This window comes from Malurus melanocephalus, unplaced genomic scaffold, assembly GCF_030028575.1.
Source record: "Malurus melanocephalus ecotype Western Australia unplaced genomic scaffold, MMel_1.1 scaffold_14, whole genome shotgun sequence".
In the NCBI taxonomy this organism is placed as follows: Eukaryota; Metazoa; Chordata; class Aves; order Passeriformes; family Maluridae; genus Malurus; species Malurus melanocephalus.
In genome coordinates, this window is record NW_026623246.1 from 1,459,072 (window position 1) to 1,474,630 (window position 15,559).

Sequence of the window (15,559 nt, forward strand, 5' to 3'; positions counted from 1 at the left end):
ATTTTTTACTGTGTAAATACGCTCATGACAACTTGTTCTGTATTCTCTCTGGTCAACTATCCTTTTTCTTTCAACAGTTAAGGAATAGATTTGATAAAGGATGTGACAGAGTGATCAAATAAATAAAGCAAACCTATTTAACTGTAAAAAAAAACCAATGCAGTGAACTCACTGTTGTTAGAGTCCTACTTGTAGTTTTTATCTCTTCAGGAACCGCTATGTATTAGCAATTTATCATCGCAGAACCTGACTTGCCTACAGGGTGTATATACATCAAATTCTAAACACAGTAAACCTCTCATTTTACTAAAGCATTGTACTTAAAATCTCTAGCTACACTAAGAAGGAAATGATAATAAAAATTAATTTCAAATGATTGAAACTATTTGAATYKAAATGATTTGAATTWATTTCAAATGATTGAAACTATTGATTGTAACTTCTCAATTTAGATAGCCAAATATATGACAGATAGATCCAATACTAGAAAGTTAGGTTTATGATTTCATGATTATCTTTATGTCCTCTTAACACCTTTTTCCCCCCTAGTTACTTTTACTTTGCGAGGAAATGGCAATGGACAGCCKTGTGTATTCCCTTTCAAATACAAAGACAAGCAGTACAACGAGTGCACAGATGCTGGCAGGTCAGATGGCTGGCTCTGGTGTGCAACAACTGCAGATTTTGATGCTGATAAACTGTATGGATTTTGCCCACTAAGTAAGTCCTGCCTTTTATTTGTTAACTTTTCATGAAATGATGTTGAGCAAATCATCTCTTGAGCCCCCAGGTCCTTTATGAGCTACCAGCTGCACACCTGCATGACTGTGTCAGAGCAGCTCAAATGAAAATCCCCTGACTGAGAACAAGTCCCACTTGGCTGAGCTCTCTCTGTAGTGAATAGAGAGCAAGAGGTGCCACCAAAGAGTGATTCAACCCACACAGGTTCTGACTCAGCTGCTGGAGGTGGCTGTTTGTCTTTGTGAATCAGAGGGGTGAAGAGGCTCTTTGATACCTCACTTTATGGGACTGAAGTGCATGACATGAACAGAGTGAATTTACACATCTATCTTATTATTTAGACATTCATCATCCTGTCAAAAAAATTCCTATTTTTCTTCATTCCTCAGGCCTTTCTTGTAGGTCAATTTTCACCTAAACTGCTATTTTCTTGGTTTCCCCCTTTAATTTTCTGTCTTGTTCTTGTTTCTTATTGCCAGCCTACACAAAAATGCTGCTGTGAAAATTATCTTTCTCTCCCACCTTTGTTCTGACTTCTGTCCTGAACTGATATTTGGATCCCTCCAGTTCAGGACACAAACATTGGTTTCACCAATGGCTTTCCCAATAGCACAGCAGTTTCAGCAGGTTTTGAGAGTTGCTCTGCAAAGACAGCAGCTGAGCTGCACATYGGTGCTACACAGACTGCTTTTATTGCTTCTCAAACTGTCAAGGCCTAGGTTCTACTATTTTTGGAAAAACTGCTTCTCTCGATGTTGAGCTAAGAGGGAATTCCTACCCATTAGGGATGAAGAGCCTCCAGGGGTTATAGTTTACCTACACACTTGCTTTACCCTGGAATCTCTTCTTTTCCATCAATAGATATGTCTGCTTTACCTCAAATTGCATTTGGAGCATGGGAAAATTCAATAGCAAATACTTCTGGAAAAAAAAAATCACTCCTTTCTAAAAACACAGAAATGAAAAATAATATTTTTAATTTAAAAAATAAATATTTTTCTAAATTGATGCATAGATTGATTTATTTTTTTTTCTCATACTGACAACTAATAGTGGGCACCTTTAGAGATTTTTCATTATTACATACTTTACTTACTTTTAGTTGGTACATGTGAATGCACTAGAACTGTGCTCTATGTTGTTTATTCCAGATGACACAGAGAGATTTTGGACAGAAGATGTTTCAACCGGCATTCACTATCAGATAAACTCAGAATCAGCTCTAACATGGCACCAAGCAAGGGAAAGATGTCAGCAGCAAAATGCAGAACTACTGAGCATTACAGAGACTGAGGAGCAAGCATATGTAGGAGGTAAAAGGATAGAGAACAAAACAACACATGATGATGGTGAGATTGGTCCTAATATATATGGTACATTTGCATATGTAAATTCCAAATAACTCCACTGGATTTCAGGTAAAGGTACTATGGTATCTTTTTGGTTACAAATAGTGTAAGGGAGGTGTTGAAAGAACTCATGTGGAAAAAAAAATGGAAAAAACTTATTGACACATTTTCTTTTCTTTACTCTATGTGATCTGTTACTGACAACTTTTAGCATAATTCCCTAATGAAAATCAYGGCTTTKTTACATTTTTTATGTTCTAATGAARTCACGTGAGAAAAATAAAGTMATTTTCAAGTAGTGAAATAAGATGTTAATTTGCCCTACTAAGATCTCTGCTAAATCAATATAGATTAATTTCAAAATTTTACTTTTTGTAATTAGTGCATGTCATTAATCCAGAAAGTACTGGCTTGGGACTGATTTAAACTAAGAAATATTAATTTCTTACTTCAGATAATTTCTTTTATATGAACTCACTAAGAATAAGAATAGAGATACAACTGAGAGATTTTTTTTTTTTTCCTAATTTAGAGCTAACTAAAAAATTTCGTTTTCCCKTCTGGATTGGATTGAATGCTTTGAATTTCAACAGTGGATGGCAGTGGGCTGGGGGCAGCSCTTTCAGATATTTAAACTGGGTTCCAGGTAAGATCTGTTTCTCTTTTGTAATCTTTGAATGAATTCTGACAATACACAAACTGATAAATCTATGCTACTTAATTTTATTTCAGGAAAGCCCATTCTGATTTACAGCTGTTGAAGATCTAGATCACTGCTTTAGAAATTACAGTTTCCAATTACAAAGTCCACAGTGGATATCTGTTATAGCATATTATTCTATTTCCTTATTTAAACAGAGAGCTTGTTTATGAAAGCAGAGTGGCATTTGGAGTGGTGCATAACCCTACACAYCAACAATCAGGATTTCCCATAACATGTTGTCCAAGAGCGCAAATATAAATCAAGTATTCCAAAAGTAACAAAATATTTAGCAGACAATGGCACTATGTTGCTTGGAGAAATCCTAAATATTATTGAGAAGTTTAGGAAGCCAGTTTATAATTCCTCAACAGTGTAAGCAAAATTGCTCTGGGCCACTCCAGGAAGGGAGACAGGGTGGGTTGGTTCATAGSGAGTTCTCTTTTCTTCTTGGAGTTTTTTGTTTCTGTGTTTGTTTTGTGCCATGAGTATTCCAAACAGTCTCCTGTTTTGGAAAACTTACAAGGTGTCAAAAGAATTATTAAACTCTTCTCTAAGTTTTCAAAAATTCTGTATCAGGAACATTTATTTGCTGCTTACAGAGATTTGTACACACTGCAACAGAAAACAGAAAACCTATTTCACAGGAGAGCACAACTGTGAAACTCTTGAGATATACTAGAAGGTTAATATAATTTAAAACTCAATATTTCTAAAGTTTGGAAGTTTTTGACACAARAGAAGGGTCCAGTTTCAGCTGTTCTTTCTGAGAGCATCAGGATGTCAGGAAAAAAATTAGAAATTTCCCAGTATATCTTGATAATAAAGTCAAGGGAGGGTCATTATTTCACTCTCAATGCATTGGCTAAAGGTAGTCTCCTATAAACTACGAGTCAATTATTCTGTAGGGGAGGGCTTCTTCCTATTAAAGATTCAAGRGATCATAAAAAGTAGATGTTTCCACTGGTAACACAATGCTTATGTTAATACTTTGTATTAATTTTTTTTGCTGTGAGATTCTATTTTCTCTCTTACTCAAAGGAAGTCCTTTCCCATTTCCGGGGAAAATCTGTGGAGTGTTGAATCCCAAAAAGAATGCTAAATGGGAAAACCAAGCATGCAACCAGAAACTAGGCTACATTTGTAAGAAGGGAACCTTCAGTTCAAAGCCTGACATTATGCCCAAAGGTAAGTTAGTCAAGTGAAAACAAAGCTTTTTATCTGATTTCTAGRAAGTCAGAAACTTGTACGCAACATTATTTTTCAACCAAGATATTGTAAACTTAAAAAACCACAGATATACGTGCCACACAGACATTTTTATGCTGCCTTTTTCCTCCCTTTATGTATTAAACATTCATAGGTGAATATTCCTGTTTTATTCCATCACTCTATCATTCATTCTTGCAAGAGAGATAGTGGCTGCACTGTCATGGTAACCAGTACCAAAAAGGCAAATTTGCATAAATACGATAGGAATATTATTTTCATTTGCTCCAAATGAATAATTGTAGTTATTCATATATTCATTTAAAAAACCACCTCCTCTGATGTCAGCAGTTTGCAGTGCATTGGGTTCCCATGAGCTGAGCAGGAGCAGCACTGGGGCAGACTTTGTTCCATCCGTGGTTCCCCCAAAACACCAAGCACGGCTGTGACCCTGCCCCACGCAGGAGGGGCCCACTGGAGGCTTCCAGGAATGTAATTAAAAACTACTTTTAAAGAACAAATTCTACTAAAGAAAGTAGAGAAGTCATTTCAGAGAACCTTTATTCCAGTATTAACCGTAAAAAGAAATGCAGGATTCTATTTTTAAAGCAAGATTAAGGTATGTTTCTAAGAATTTAAGTTATGAAAACGGCGCTGGGAGAATATACAGCCTCCACTGATTTACAAGGTTTATAACTGACCTGCAGTTATAAAAGAACTGCTTCATGCTTTTCATGCTTTTCCATACTTAAAAAAAAAACATGTTTGTTTGCCAAAAGCCATGGACCAGGAGGCAAAGCCCAATGTGAGCCACCGCAGGCAGCCTGAGACCAGGAGACGCTGACTGAGTGGCTGTAGGGGACAAAGAGAGGATAGGTTGATATCTGCTTTGGTCTCTTTTTCCTCCCAGATCATTATTCCAAATTGCATTTCTGACACTATGTGGGCATTTTTCAGTGTTGTTTTTCAGTGGTTATTAGTTTAAGGAGGCTTCATTCTGTTTACGTGTTTAGCATAATGTGCCTTAATGATATTTGCTTTTAATTAGAATTAAATTTTGCATTGCCAGCTACAGCTTTATGTTTATTCATATGGTCCCATTTTTGTAAAGAGTACTCAAGAGACCTCATTGTAGTGACCTTTATTTCCCTCTTGTTCTGAATAACTGTATTCTGATTTTAGGGGAGTTGAAGCCTGTTCAGTGCACAGATGGCTGGTGGCCGTAYGCAGGTCACTGCTACAGCATTCACCGGGACCCCAAAACATGGGAAGATGCTCTGTCTTCATGTAAAGAGCAAGGTGGAGATTTGGCGAGCGTCCACAACATTGCTGAACACAGCTTTCTGGTGTCACAGCTTGGTTACAGTGAGTATAGCTGTAGGCCTGTATTCTGTTTGCTCCATCTGTAGCATAAAAACTGAACTTCACATTAAATATTAATGCTTTCTCTGAAATGTCACAAGTGAAAGGCTGGATCCAAGTTGTCATGCTCTCTCACGTTGTTGCTGTTGCATAAATATAGAAGTGTATCTATGTTTATGAGGAAATAATACACATTATAAAACATTATAAAGGAGGAGAAGAAAACAATAAAATAGGTATTCTTTCCAGAGACACATAATGATCTCTAAAGATTCCACTTTTGACACCTATAACCTTTGTTAAAGACTTTAGAACTGAGCTACAAACCTAGAGATAAACTTTTTGCTGAGATTCAAACCTCTTGCTGAGGCTAACCTCTTGCTCTGTATCTCTCTAAGGAARCAATACCTTTTAATTTCTGATACTCCCTGGATCTGTAGTAACCAGTCCTGACAGATGCTGGCCATGGTGAACACACCTGATGGGACAACACGAGTCCTCTAATGTGCTGGCAGGTGATTTCATGGCTCAGACTCAGTATGRTCTCCTGAGAGGTGGGACACTCACAACCACTCCATGTCTTTGTGCTCTGCACCATTTTGTTGTTCTGAATCACAGAAAGTTTGCAAAAAACTTCTGCCAGCTGTAAAAATCCTTATGTTCTTTAAAATCAGCATTTCTTAATGGAATCTAGTGGTGTTGCAYTAYRCATATCTTACACAGATCTGAGASGAAACAGCATTTTTATGAAAGCACRTAGACCACCTCTTGTGTGYCACACRMCAACTTTATCAGTCCCTRCTTGTTCTTCATGTGAAAAYGTTCACTGCACAGKGGGCAGTAACCAAACCTGTCTCTTGTCCTRCTCCAGAGCCAACAGACGAGCTGTGGCTGGGTCTGAACGACCTGAAGGCTCAATTCTACTTTGAGTGGAGTGAYGGGACTCCTGTGACATTCACCACGTGGCAGCGCGGGCATCCCACCTACAGGAGCCATCTGGACCACTGCACTGCCATGAAGGGGCAGGTACAACATCCACTCATTTTACAGCAATGCTGCAAATTAATAACTGCCCCAGCCCAAAACCACTCACTTATGTGCTTGGTCAGGTATCATTCTTTGTATTATCTGGAAATGGTTTTGCTCCAAAATTTGGTAYCAAGCAGAAGAGAAGTTCAGAGGTCAGGAGACATCAGAAAGAGATGTCCTTGTCGCATGAAAAGTCTGATCCAGAAATTTTACATGAAATTCTTTCCCTTGGTTTCAGCAAAGTTTAAGCTCTGGGAGAGCAAGGGGTATGAATTAGTTCATATCCTATGTGGGTACCTTAGGTGCTATTTGTATATCCCATATTCCAGTCAGACCATTGTGTCCCTCAGTGGCACTGAGACCTGGTGTTGGGGCATGTTTCTTCAGCTATAAAAACTAACATAAAACTCTATAGTATTTCTGACTGCTTAACTCACAAAATTAATTKTCTTGCAAGTCATGGTTGTTTGATATACTTACCTGCCTGTGAATATACACACAGGCACACACAAAAAGTGTCATGAGTTTTGAAAGAAACAAATTGAAAATGCTGGTATAAAATACATGCTGTTATTGAGAGAACTTTTATGTCACAGAATAATGTTAATGTTTGCCAGTATTAGGCACCAATAGAATTGATCCCAAACCAGATTTCATGGGATGGGGGAGGGGAAATTCCTATTAAATATTTTTTTGTTTTTGGTTTGTTTTTTTTTTTAATTAGTTAGTCATATTCAGATTCTTTGATGGAAAAAATAGTTAGATTTACTGCAATCCTATCAGATGTGCTCACTTTAATTCATCGTTTTTCCAGAAGTGTAGTGAAATATTCCTGCTCTAAAAGCAGATCCATTAGTCCCAGAAGAGATAGATCTTTACAAACCCTTCCATTTAAAAGTTATGGTAGGAAGTAATGCTGAGACAGCAAAATGGTAATTTCCTTCTTTCACCTCAAAAGAGCATTAAATGGATCATAAGCTGGTATTTACAGATGTGTCTAATTTTTTTAATAAATAYCCAGCTGACCTTGTGAASAGAGRAAAAACACTACTTATGCTTAGGAGYGCCCTTTTCTTGACATTTGTTGCTTCTCCTGCTATTCTAGGATGGATACTGGGCAACTGATGCTTGTAATAAGCAACTTGGTTACATCTGCAAAAAGAAGCTTTCACCACAATCCTCAGAAAAAGACACAATTGACGACCCTGGCTGCCAGAAAGTAACTGCTCTCTCATAAATAAGTAATCTTCAGAAAAATGTACAGGCATTAATTTACTATTTCTTGCTTCTTTTGGATGCTGTGCTTGTATCTTAGGAAAAATCTACTCTTGAGGCAATCTGGTCTCTTCCTGCTAGCAATTTACTAATACATGTGCATTTTTCTTTTTTGTTCTGAAAATTCTCCAGGAAGTTGAGGCTCATTAACATGTATGTGAATACTGCCTTGCCCTCCATTCCCAGATGAGCCACCCTGTGATTCAGAAAACATTGCATCTGTGTTGGTCAGAAGAGRTCTCTGTAAGGGCAGGAAGAAGTGGAGTTGTTTTTATTGATTTCCTRCTTTTCCTGAGAACAAGCACTGTCTGGATTCCTCTTGGCTCAGAAAATCTCCTCACCCTTTGCATTTGGGGATGGAGGSGCAGCTTTGGGGGGCTGTGTTTGTGAATTCCTTTCCATATTGCAATATTTTTGTATTTCATTATGTCTCTGTGCAGCTCTGGAAAGCGGGAACTGCAGATCCCCCTGAATCAATCAAGGCTCCTTACAGACTCAATTTGTGTAATTCCATCCTTACAGAGCTGAAAAGCAGTAGCAAATAGCACAGTCACAATTTTCTTTGAAAACTCATGTGCACATAAAAGAGAAAAAAGCAAAGATCTTATTCTCATCCCTTAAACAAAAAAGGAGTAAAGAGCAGCAAAAACCAACTTTTATTTATTACAGATCAGCCCAGTGTCATCTTGGTTTTAAGTTCAGCTGCAACAAATAGAGCATTTAATATTGATACTCAGAAGAGCAGAGAATTTTCTACATTACACATTAAAAATCTTATGTTTGTCACAGGGTTGGAGAAGATATGATTTACACTGTTACTTGGTGGGTTCTGCACTTCTGACATTCTCAGAAGCAAATAAGACATGTGAAGAGAGCAAAGCTTATCTAGCTACAGTGGAAAGCAGGTGGGAAAATTACTTTTTAAAAAAATCAATGCTTTTAATGGAGCAACTTGCAAAACTTCATTTTTTGAGCATATCCCTGTTTTATCATCACTTTCAAAAAATCTTTCTAGTAGCAAGGCATGCAAAGGTTATCCATGCAGAAAAAAACAACTATCAAAACAAACACCTCACTGTTTTAGGGCTATCTACTTAATCTATTATAGCAATTTTCACACTGGGGGGGCTCTTGAGTTAAACAGTTGTCTCTTATCTTTCAAATCATAATTAAAGCAACTGCTGGTTTTTATGGGGTCTTTGGGGTTTTTTTTTGGTTGGTTGGTTGATTGATTGGGATTTTTGGGCTTATTTCTTTGTTGGGGTTTTTCCTGTTGGAAAGTAGACAAAACAATTGTCACCTGCTTATTGACAGGTCATCTCTCATTAGGATAGGAAAACTTTAATAAAAATATTTTCCTAAACTACCTTCTAAGACAAATTCTAAATACATGTAGGAAATCTTGCCCAGGACCTGGGCTTTCCCATAGCCAGAATTTATCATCTCTATCCCATCTACATCCCAGTCAGGCTTCAGAGGCTTCACAGCCCCTGAGGAGCATGACTGCCTTCATCAGAGGTGATGGGTAGCAAAGCTGACAGCTTGGTCCTGTCTTGGTGCTCTGTTTGAGGCACCTCAAGGATCTGGAAAGACAATGAAAACAGCAAAATTCAGCTAGAAGTTCATGGGAGCAGCAATTTGTGAGGTTCTAGAYACCTTCAGCTGAAAGGAGCAAGTTGTCCCTCATGAAGTTCTTTTGATTGCAGTTTAAAGCCTACCAGGGTTGTTCCTGAACTTCCCTGAGGCTGTTGTTCAGGGGTCATGTTAATGCACCTCCGTTTGTATCACTTGGATTAATATTGCACGGTAATGGCCTGTGAATGAACACTCTTTCCCACTGCAGAAATGAGCAAACTTTTCTGATCAGTCTGACGGGGCTGAGGTCTGAAAAATATTTCTGGATTGGTCTCTCTGACACAGAGGAACAAGGGAATTTCAGGTGGACCAATGGAGAAATTCCTCATTTCACACACTGGAACACAGCAATGCCAGGTAAGCTCTGCATGGGCCCAACCCCTGTGACAGGAGGGCAGCTGCAACTCMCACAGGTTTGTGTGAGTTTTGCTTTCCCTCCCCTGGTTAGAAAAGAGAATGGGAGCTGTGTTTTGTGCCCATAGCTGCAGGTGGCCAGCACAATCAGACCTGTGTGTGACACCAGTGGAGCCACCGCTGTCACAGTTGAGCTACAGGTGCTGGTGTAAGCCAGCCTTCTGCCAAGACACATATTTGGATTGGTTAGACTGAAGGAAATATTGGGCAGGAGTTCACAATGTCCATGGTCTCTTTTTTTCACCATTTTAAACACCAGTTAGCAAAAATTAATCAGATTCAGAAAAATTATTCTGGGCAGGCTTTTGATCCACAATGTGCATATGTGAGAAATGAGCAGTGAACATGAAGTTCTTTGGCATTTCTGCAATACTGTTTAGCAGCTACCTGGGAGACCTTGCCTTCACACAGCCAGTTATGCCTTAAAACAAATCTGTTGTGATTGATATCAGCCTTCTTGAAATTGAGTTACCAGGAGAACTCCAAAGTAGATGTCAGGTCATCTATTACACATGTAAATATAATCAAGAGCCAWTTGCCCTGTGATTTCCCTGGGGTGGCAAGATAAGGAAGATTTGTTTTCTGAAGCTGCAAATCTCTGATTTTGGCAAAGCTGTGTCTGTGAGAGTCATTGGCCCATGCCTGGCCTCTGACAGGAGGTATTCAAATAGTTTTATATCCAGGATGTTTATGAATCTGCATAATCTGCATCTTCCTTTTCGCAATTTTCTGTGAATAAAAGCAAAGGTCTCATTCTTGAGACAGCAATTAAGGCTTTGGTTTCACCCATCTCTTTTCCACATCACATAGGGAAAGAGCAAGGCTGTGTTGTCATGGGAAATGGAATTGCAGCTGGATTATGGGATGTTGTTAGCTGTGAGAAGACATCAAATTACCTTTGCAAACAGCGGGCAGAGGGAGTGCCACCTCCTGCTCCTCCAGGACAGGTCCCTGTGGTCACCTGTGCTGAAGGCTGGGACAGAACACCCCGAGCAGACTCTTGTGTCAAAGTAAGTGTGTGTCCCCTTTCACTGGGAGCCTGAGCATGGGGCAGCCCAGGGGACAGTGACTCAATCACCGTGACTCTGGAGCATTACTGGGAATGATATCCTTGGTGTTCAGGGGCAAGAAAACATGAGGAAAAAAATCCATCAAATAAAACAAAACTCAACAATGGAAAATGATGGACAYGTATTTCTAGAGTGCTAGAAATCTGCTTTCTCTTATCTAAATGCCCAGTGAGGTTCTRGGCATTTATTTATTTGCTTCCAGGAGTCTGGAACTTTAGAAAACAAACATAGTATTGTATCTCRAGAGCCAGCAGTGTCACTTGCATAAGACAATGTTTCTGAGAGAAAACGTGCCCCTCTGAAAATCTTTTGTCGCACAGCATGTGATAGAGCAGTGCTTTTGGATCTGGGTTTAGCTGGTGACTCTTCAGCAAGAAAACCTTTTGAGCATTCCCTTGATTTAGTTAAAAATGCCTTTAAAAGATCTTCTTTTTGAAGAGGAAAAAAAAAAGAAAGAAAAGACAAAATTAATAGGTCAATTAAAAAATAAATATGGAGCATTTTCCTTCATGTCTTTGTATAAGTATGGTCTCACTCTCTTTCCTGAGAGTCTCTGCCTGTCAGAGTCGATTTTAGTCCTGTATTTACAAGGGTCTGAGCTTCTCTGTCACRTGTAATTAACATTTTATTGGTTCTGCCATTGAGCAAAATGTTGATTATATTCTCCATAAAATGTCAAACATTTAGCCCTGTGATACATACCCATAGTCCAAAAATGTATGTTCTTTGTGGCAGAAAATGTATATTGTATTTGTGYGCTTGCACAATACAAAAMCCTCTTCCTCAGTTAGGTCCATAYTTTGGCAAAYAGATTTTCTGCAYCCATATTATCTTTTCTAGTCCARCTTATTGACTTACCTTYCTTTTCTCAAAAATCTCCTGCTTTCTACTGCAAAATGCCATATTTGAGTTTTTCCATCTTTTTTTTTGTATGTTTCAGTAGTCAAAGTTTCAAGTAAGTTATAGATTGATTTTTTTCTCTTCTGTAAAATCTGATACCTTTTGTTCTCCTCAGRTGCCTATACTACTTTTGCCTTAAAATAAATTATTCTAAGAAAAAAGAATTTATACTTCTTGTTTCTAATGTTTAATATTAAGGACATATGTTTGATATTGGACATATGTTTTGTTGTCTCACTCAAGAATGCTGATTTTAACTGAATATATTTTATAAGCTTTAAAAATTTAGTAATTTATTTTTACTTTTTGTTCTCAACAGTTTTTTATGAGAGAGGGAAGCCAAAAGAAATCYTGGTTTGAGGCTGAAGAATTCTGTAGAGAATTAGGTGGAAATCTGATCTCAATCAATACAAGAGAAGATCAAATTTTCTTATGGCGATTAGCATCGTAAGTACTTGCATAAGAATTCTTTTTCATGTTCCAGCTATGTTAAATAAAAATTACTTAAAACATGCCCAAGCTGAACCAAAACAACCAAATTTTGTAAGAACCAAAACAACCAAATTTTAAATTATGTCGGAAAATCTTCTGGAAATTGCATCCTATAATATTACTTAAAAAAACCCCAAAAACCAAAAAAAAAAACCTGAGTATTTCAAAGAGGCTTTAATATTTTTAACATTTTCATCACAGATTTTAGGGAGGCTGTTCTCTAGATCAGATCAACTTCTTACATTTTAGTCCCTCTTCTAAAAGGGGGAAATAAAACATTCAGCCCTAACAGTGGCATTTTGTAACTGCAATCCTTACTTTAAGCAACTCATTCAAAAAATCCCTTGATTTACTGTGCAGTGTAAACCAAAATTCAAGGGCTTAATGTGGAATTTTTTCTGAGTACAAACTGAAGACTCCTGAAATCAAAGTGAAATTCATTTSAATTAACCTTTGGTGGCACTATAGATGCTATGTCATGCTCATGATGTATGAACTATGACATTATTTCCCCCCCCCCCAAATTTACCAATATTCTGATTTTATTCTGTAATGTCAAGACATGTCAATGACACATAATATACAGCTGTTTAACCAAAACTGTTTAAGATAGTGGAGAACTGAGGTTTACTTTCTCAAATAGATTTAAAACTTATGTRTGGAGAAGTTTTTGGGATCTCATCCTTCTTAATTTTGAATCTATTTCAGAATTAGGATCAGCTGAATGGGATTTTATTTGACTGTTAAGTCTCTTTGCTTTAGGGTATGAAATGTTTGTGTTATGCAGTGAATGAAAGAGGATTCTTTTATTTGGTCCATARGCATGACAACATAAACAGCATGAACTATTAAATAAACTACTTRGGAAATGCCAAGAAGCAAATGAAAGCAGTTGAAAATATATTTTTTTAGATTTTTTATTAGTTAAACAAACATCTATTTATGTTTTACTTTTGGTAAAGGCTCTGTGCCACATCACTTCCCCTTTTACATATTTTTAAATATGGAAAGTCTCAGCCCAACACAAAGCACTGTCAAACACCTGACAGAGTGCAGGGGGTGAGCTTGGCTTTGGGCCACAGCTCCCAATTCAGGTGTGACAGAAAGCAGCATGTTTCTGTGCTTTTCATGATTTATATCATGGCCCCTCTTTCTACATTCATGTATCTATACTGTATGAATTATTTTAGGGATAGAGGACTGAACACTCAAGGTTTCTGGATTGGTTTGTTTCTCTTAAATCCTGATAAAGAATTTGCCTGGATTGATGGCTCCCCCGTGAGTATTTATTTGCTGGATATTAATTGATTTTCTGTCTTTTTGGGTAATATATATATATATATTTAAAAATGCCTTTTTCCCCATCTCTTTAAACCTTCCTCAGGTGCATGGCAGCCCTTTATCCAGCAGCTGAATTGCTGCAGTGCCCTCTCTTAACACAGAACTGCCTCTGTTTCACACTGATATCATTTTGTATCCYACATTTGACAGTCTGTGCTCTTGGACCTTCCCAGCATCCCAAAAGGGGCTGTGCAGGGAAGTCACCTTGCCATTCTTCACAAAACAAGATCAGGGTGACTCCCTTTGCCCATCAGATTTTCTTTCATCAAACACAAGGTTTTCTATACCATGTAGTCCTTGCACCTTCTTCAGGGAGTGGTGGGGAAGTAACCTGACCAGCATGACTTTCACAGCCCCCTCAGGTCTGTTTGAACTCCTACTGATCCCATAAAAAAGGTGCTTTGTGACAATGAGATACTGAAATTGTCATGATAACAATCTCAGTTACTTCTGCTCAGCTGGAATCACACAATAACTGCTATTAATTGGTATGTATTTCCAACACAGGTAATTTATGAGAACTGGGAAGAATATGAACCCAACAACAGCAGAGAACTCGAACACTGTGTTATGCTTACCAGATCACCCCAAATGTGCTGGAATGACTTGCGCTGTGARCATTTACTTAATTGGATTTGTGAAACAAAAAAAGGTATTCTTATTTCCCCATTTAATTGGAGCAATGAATCCGAGCTTAGAAACAAATTTTATGTATTTAAACAAATTGAAAGAAAGAAAGATACTGGGAACTGTTCATTTTAAAACGGGTTGCAGTGAAAGCAGCATACAGCACGAGGAATGAATTGGGATATTTTGCTTGCCTTTGGATGCAGGAAGTTAGAGTGCTCCTATTACTTTATCTCTGTTTTTATCTCTTTYTGTCATGGGTTGGGTAAATTTGAAAAGTAAAGATACTTATCCCCTGTCCTTTCATCTCTTCCCTCTGTTTCTATCTGCTTCAGGCTTACTTCAGGCTAGCTGTAGATGCAGGATGCTAGASTTCTCAGTGCAGAAGAGAAAAATCTTTGCTTCCAACTGTGAAACAAATAGKGGGAACCAAGAGAGGGATCAATTGCTATAAGAACCAACAGCTCTGATAACCTGATCAAAAGTAGAGTCTGGTGTAATCTTGATGGACTCCTGCAGCCTCCAGCTTTGCCTGGAAAGCAGGGCCCCAATGCCAAGACTCCCACACCTGGTGCCAGGATCACAAAATGGACCTGATATTGGGGTGCCCACCAGTGGGAAATGGAAATGGGGTCTGAAGAGCCCAARTGACAGCTGATGATGAAAGAATTTGTTTTGCTTACTCAGTTCTACATCCCTGCTTCCTGGTTGTAAACTGAGTATTTGTATGCATCTCCACAGAGAAGGRGATTTTTACAGCCTTCTTGAAATGAGAAGGAAGTGGGATGCACACAGGGAACTAGTAGGAGGCACAACAGGGAGGGGAAGGAGTAAGCAGYTACATAAAAACACTGAGTGTACCTAATAATTGTTGACTCTGCCAAGAAAACCCTAGAAGGGTGAAAAAGATGCCATGGTAACACTGAAAAATTGCTTAACCAAAAAGGAAGAAAGCACTGTTTCCTTTTGGTAGAGGAGTCACAGAAATGCACCATCCCAGCCCCGATTTCTGCACACCAGCTCGGAGCAGAACATCCTGTGCAGTCCCTTCTGGCACGCTGAGCACGCTGCTCTGTGCACATGTGGCTCTGTGCTCTTGGTGAGATTACTCAGGAGGAGCTCAGAAACCACGAGGCAAAGTCTCTGATCAGTTTATCTTGATCCTACATGACCTTTCAAAAGCAAGAAAAATTCAAGAAACTGATCTTGTTACTGTGAATCTAGATTGTGTGACGATCAACATGACAGAAGACATGCTCAGATGTTAATTCCTTCATGCTCACTTAAGATGCATATTTATGGAAAATACTTCAGCTTTCTGAAAACAATGAATGTTGCAGTTATGTTAGGATTAAACAATAAAATCAAAATGATCTGAAGTATGTAAATTAATAATGAAGATACTTACATAATTT

At 38.2% G+C, this 15,559-nt stretch overlaps 1 protein-coding gene across 1 annotated transcript in view; it reads left to right on the top strand.

The window, feature by feature from the left end:
* LOC130584379 (macrophage mannose receptor 1-like) overlaps positions 1-15,559 on the top strand; it is a 32,793-nt gene that overhangs the window by 892 nt on the left and 16,342 nt on the right. The window contains exons 2-14 of the mRNA XM_057384340.1: positions 550-720; positions 1,893-2,054; positions 2,623-2,736; positions 3,832-3,978; positions 5,182-5,364; positions 6,233-6,387; positions 7,496-7,609; positions 8,455-8,570; positions 9,509-9,657; positions 10,525-10,724; positions 12,004-12,131; positions 13,367-13,454; positions 14,025-14,169. Of these exons, the coding sequence (XP_057240323.1) occupies positions 550-720; positions 1,893-2,054; positions 2,623-2,736; positions 3,832-3,978; positions 5,182-5,364; positions 6,233-6,387; positions 7,496-7,609; positions 8,455-8,570; positions 9,509-9,657; positions 10,525-10,724; positions 12,004-12,131; positions 13,367-13,454; positions 14,025-14,169 (1,872 nt within the window). The remainder of the gene's footprint in view (positions 1-549; positions 721-1,892; positions 2,055-2,622; positions 2,737-3,831; positions 3,979-5,181; positions 5,365-6,232; positions 6,388-7,495; positions 7,610-8,454; positions 8,571-9,508; positions 9,658-10,524; positions 10,725-12,003; positions 12,132-13,366; positions 13,455-14,024; positions 14,170-15,559) is intronic.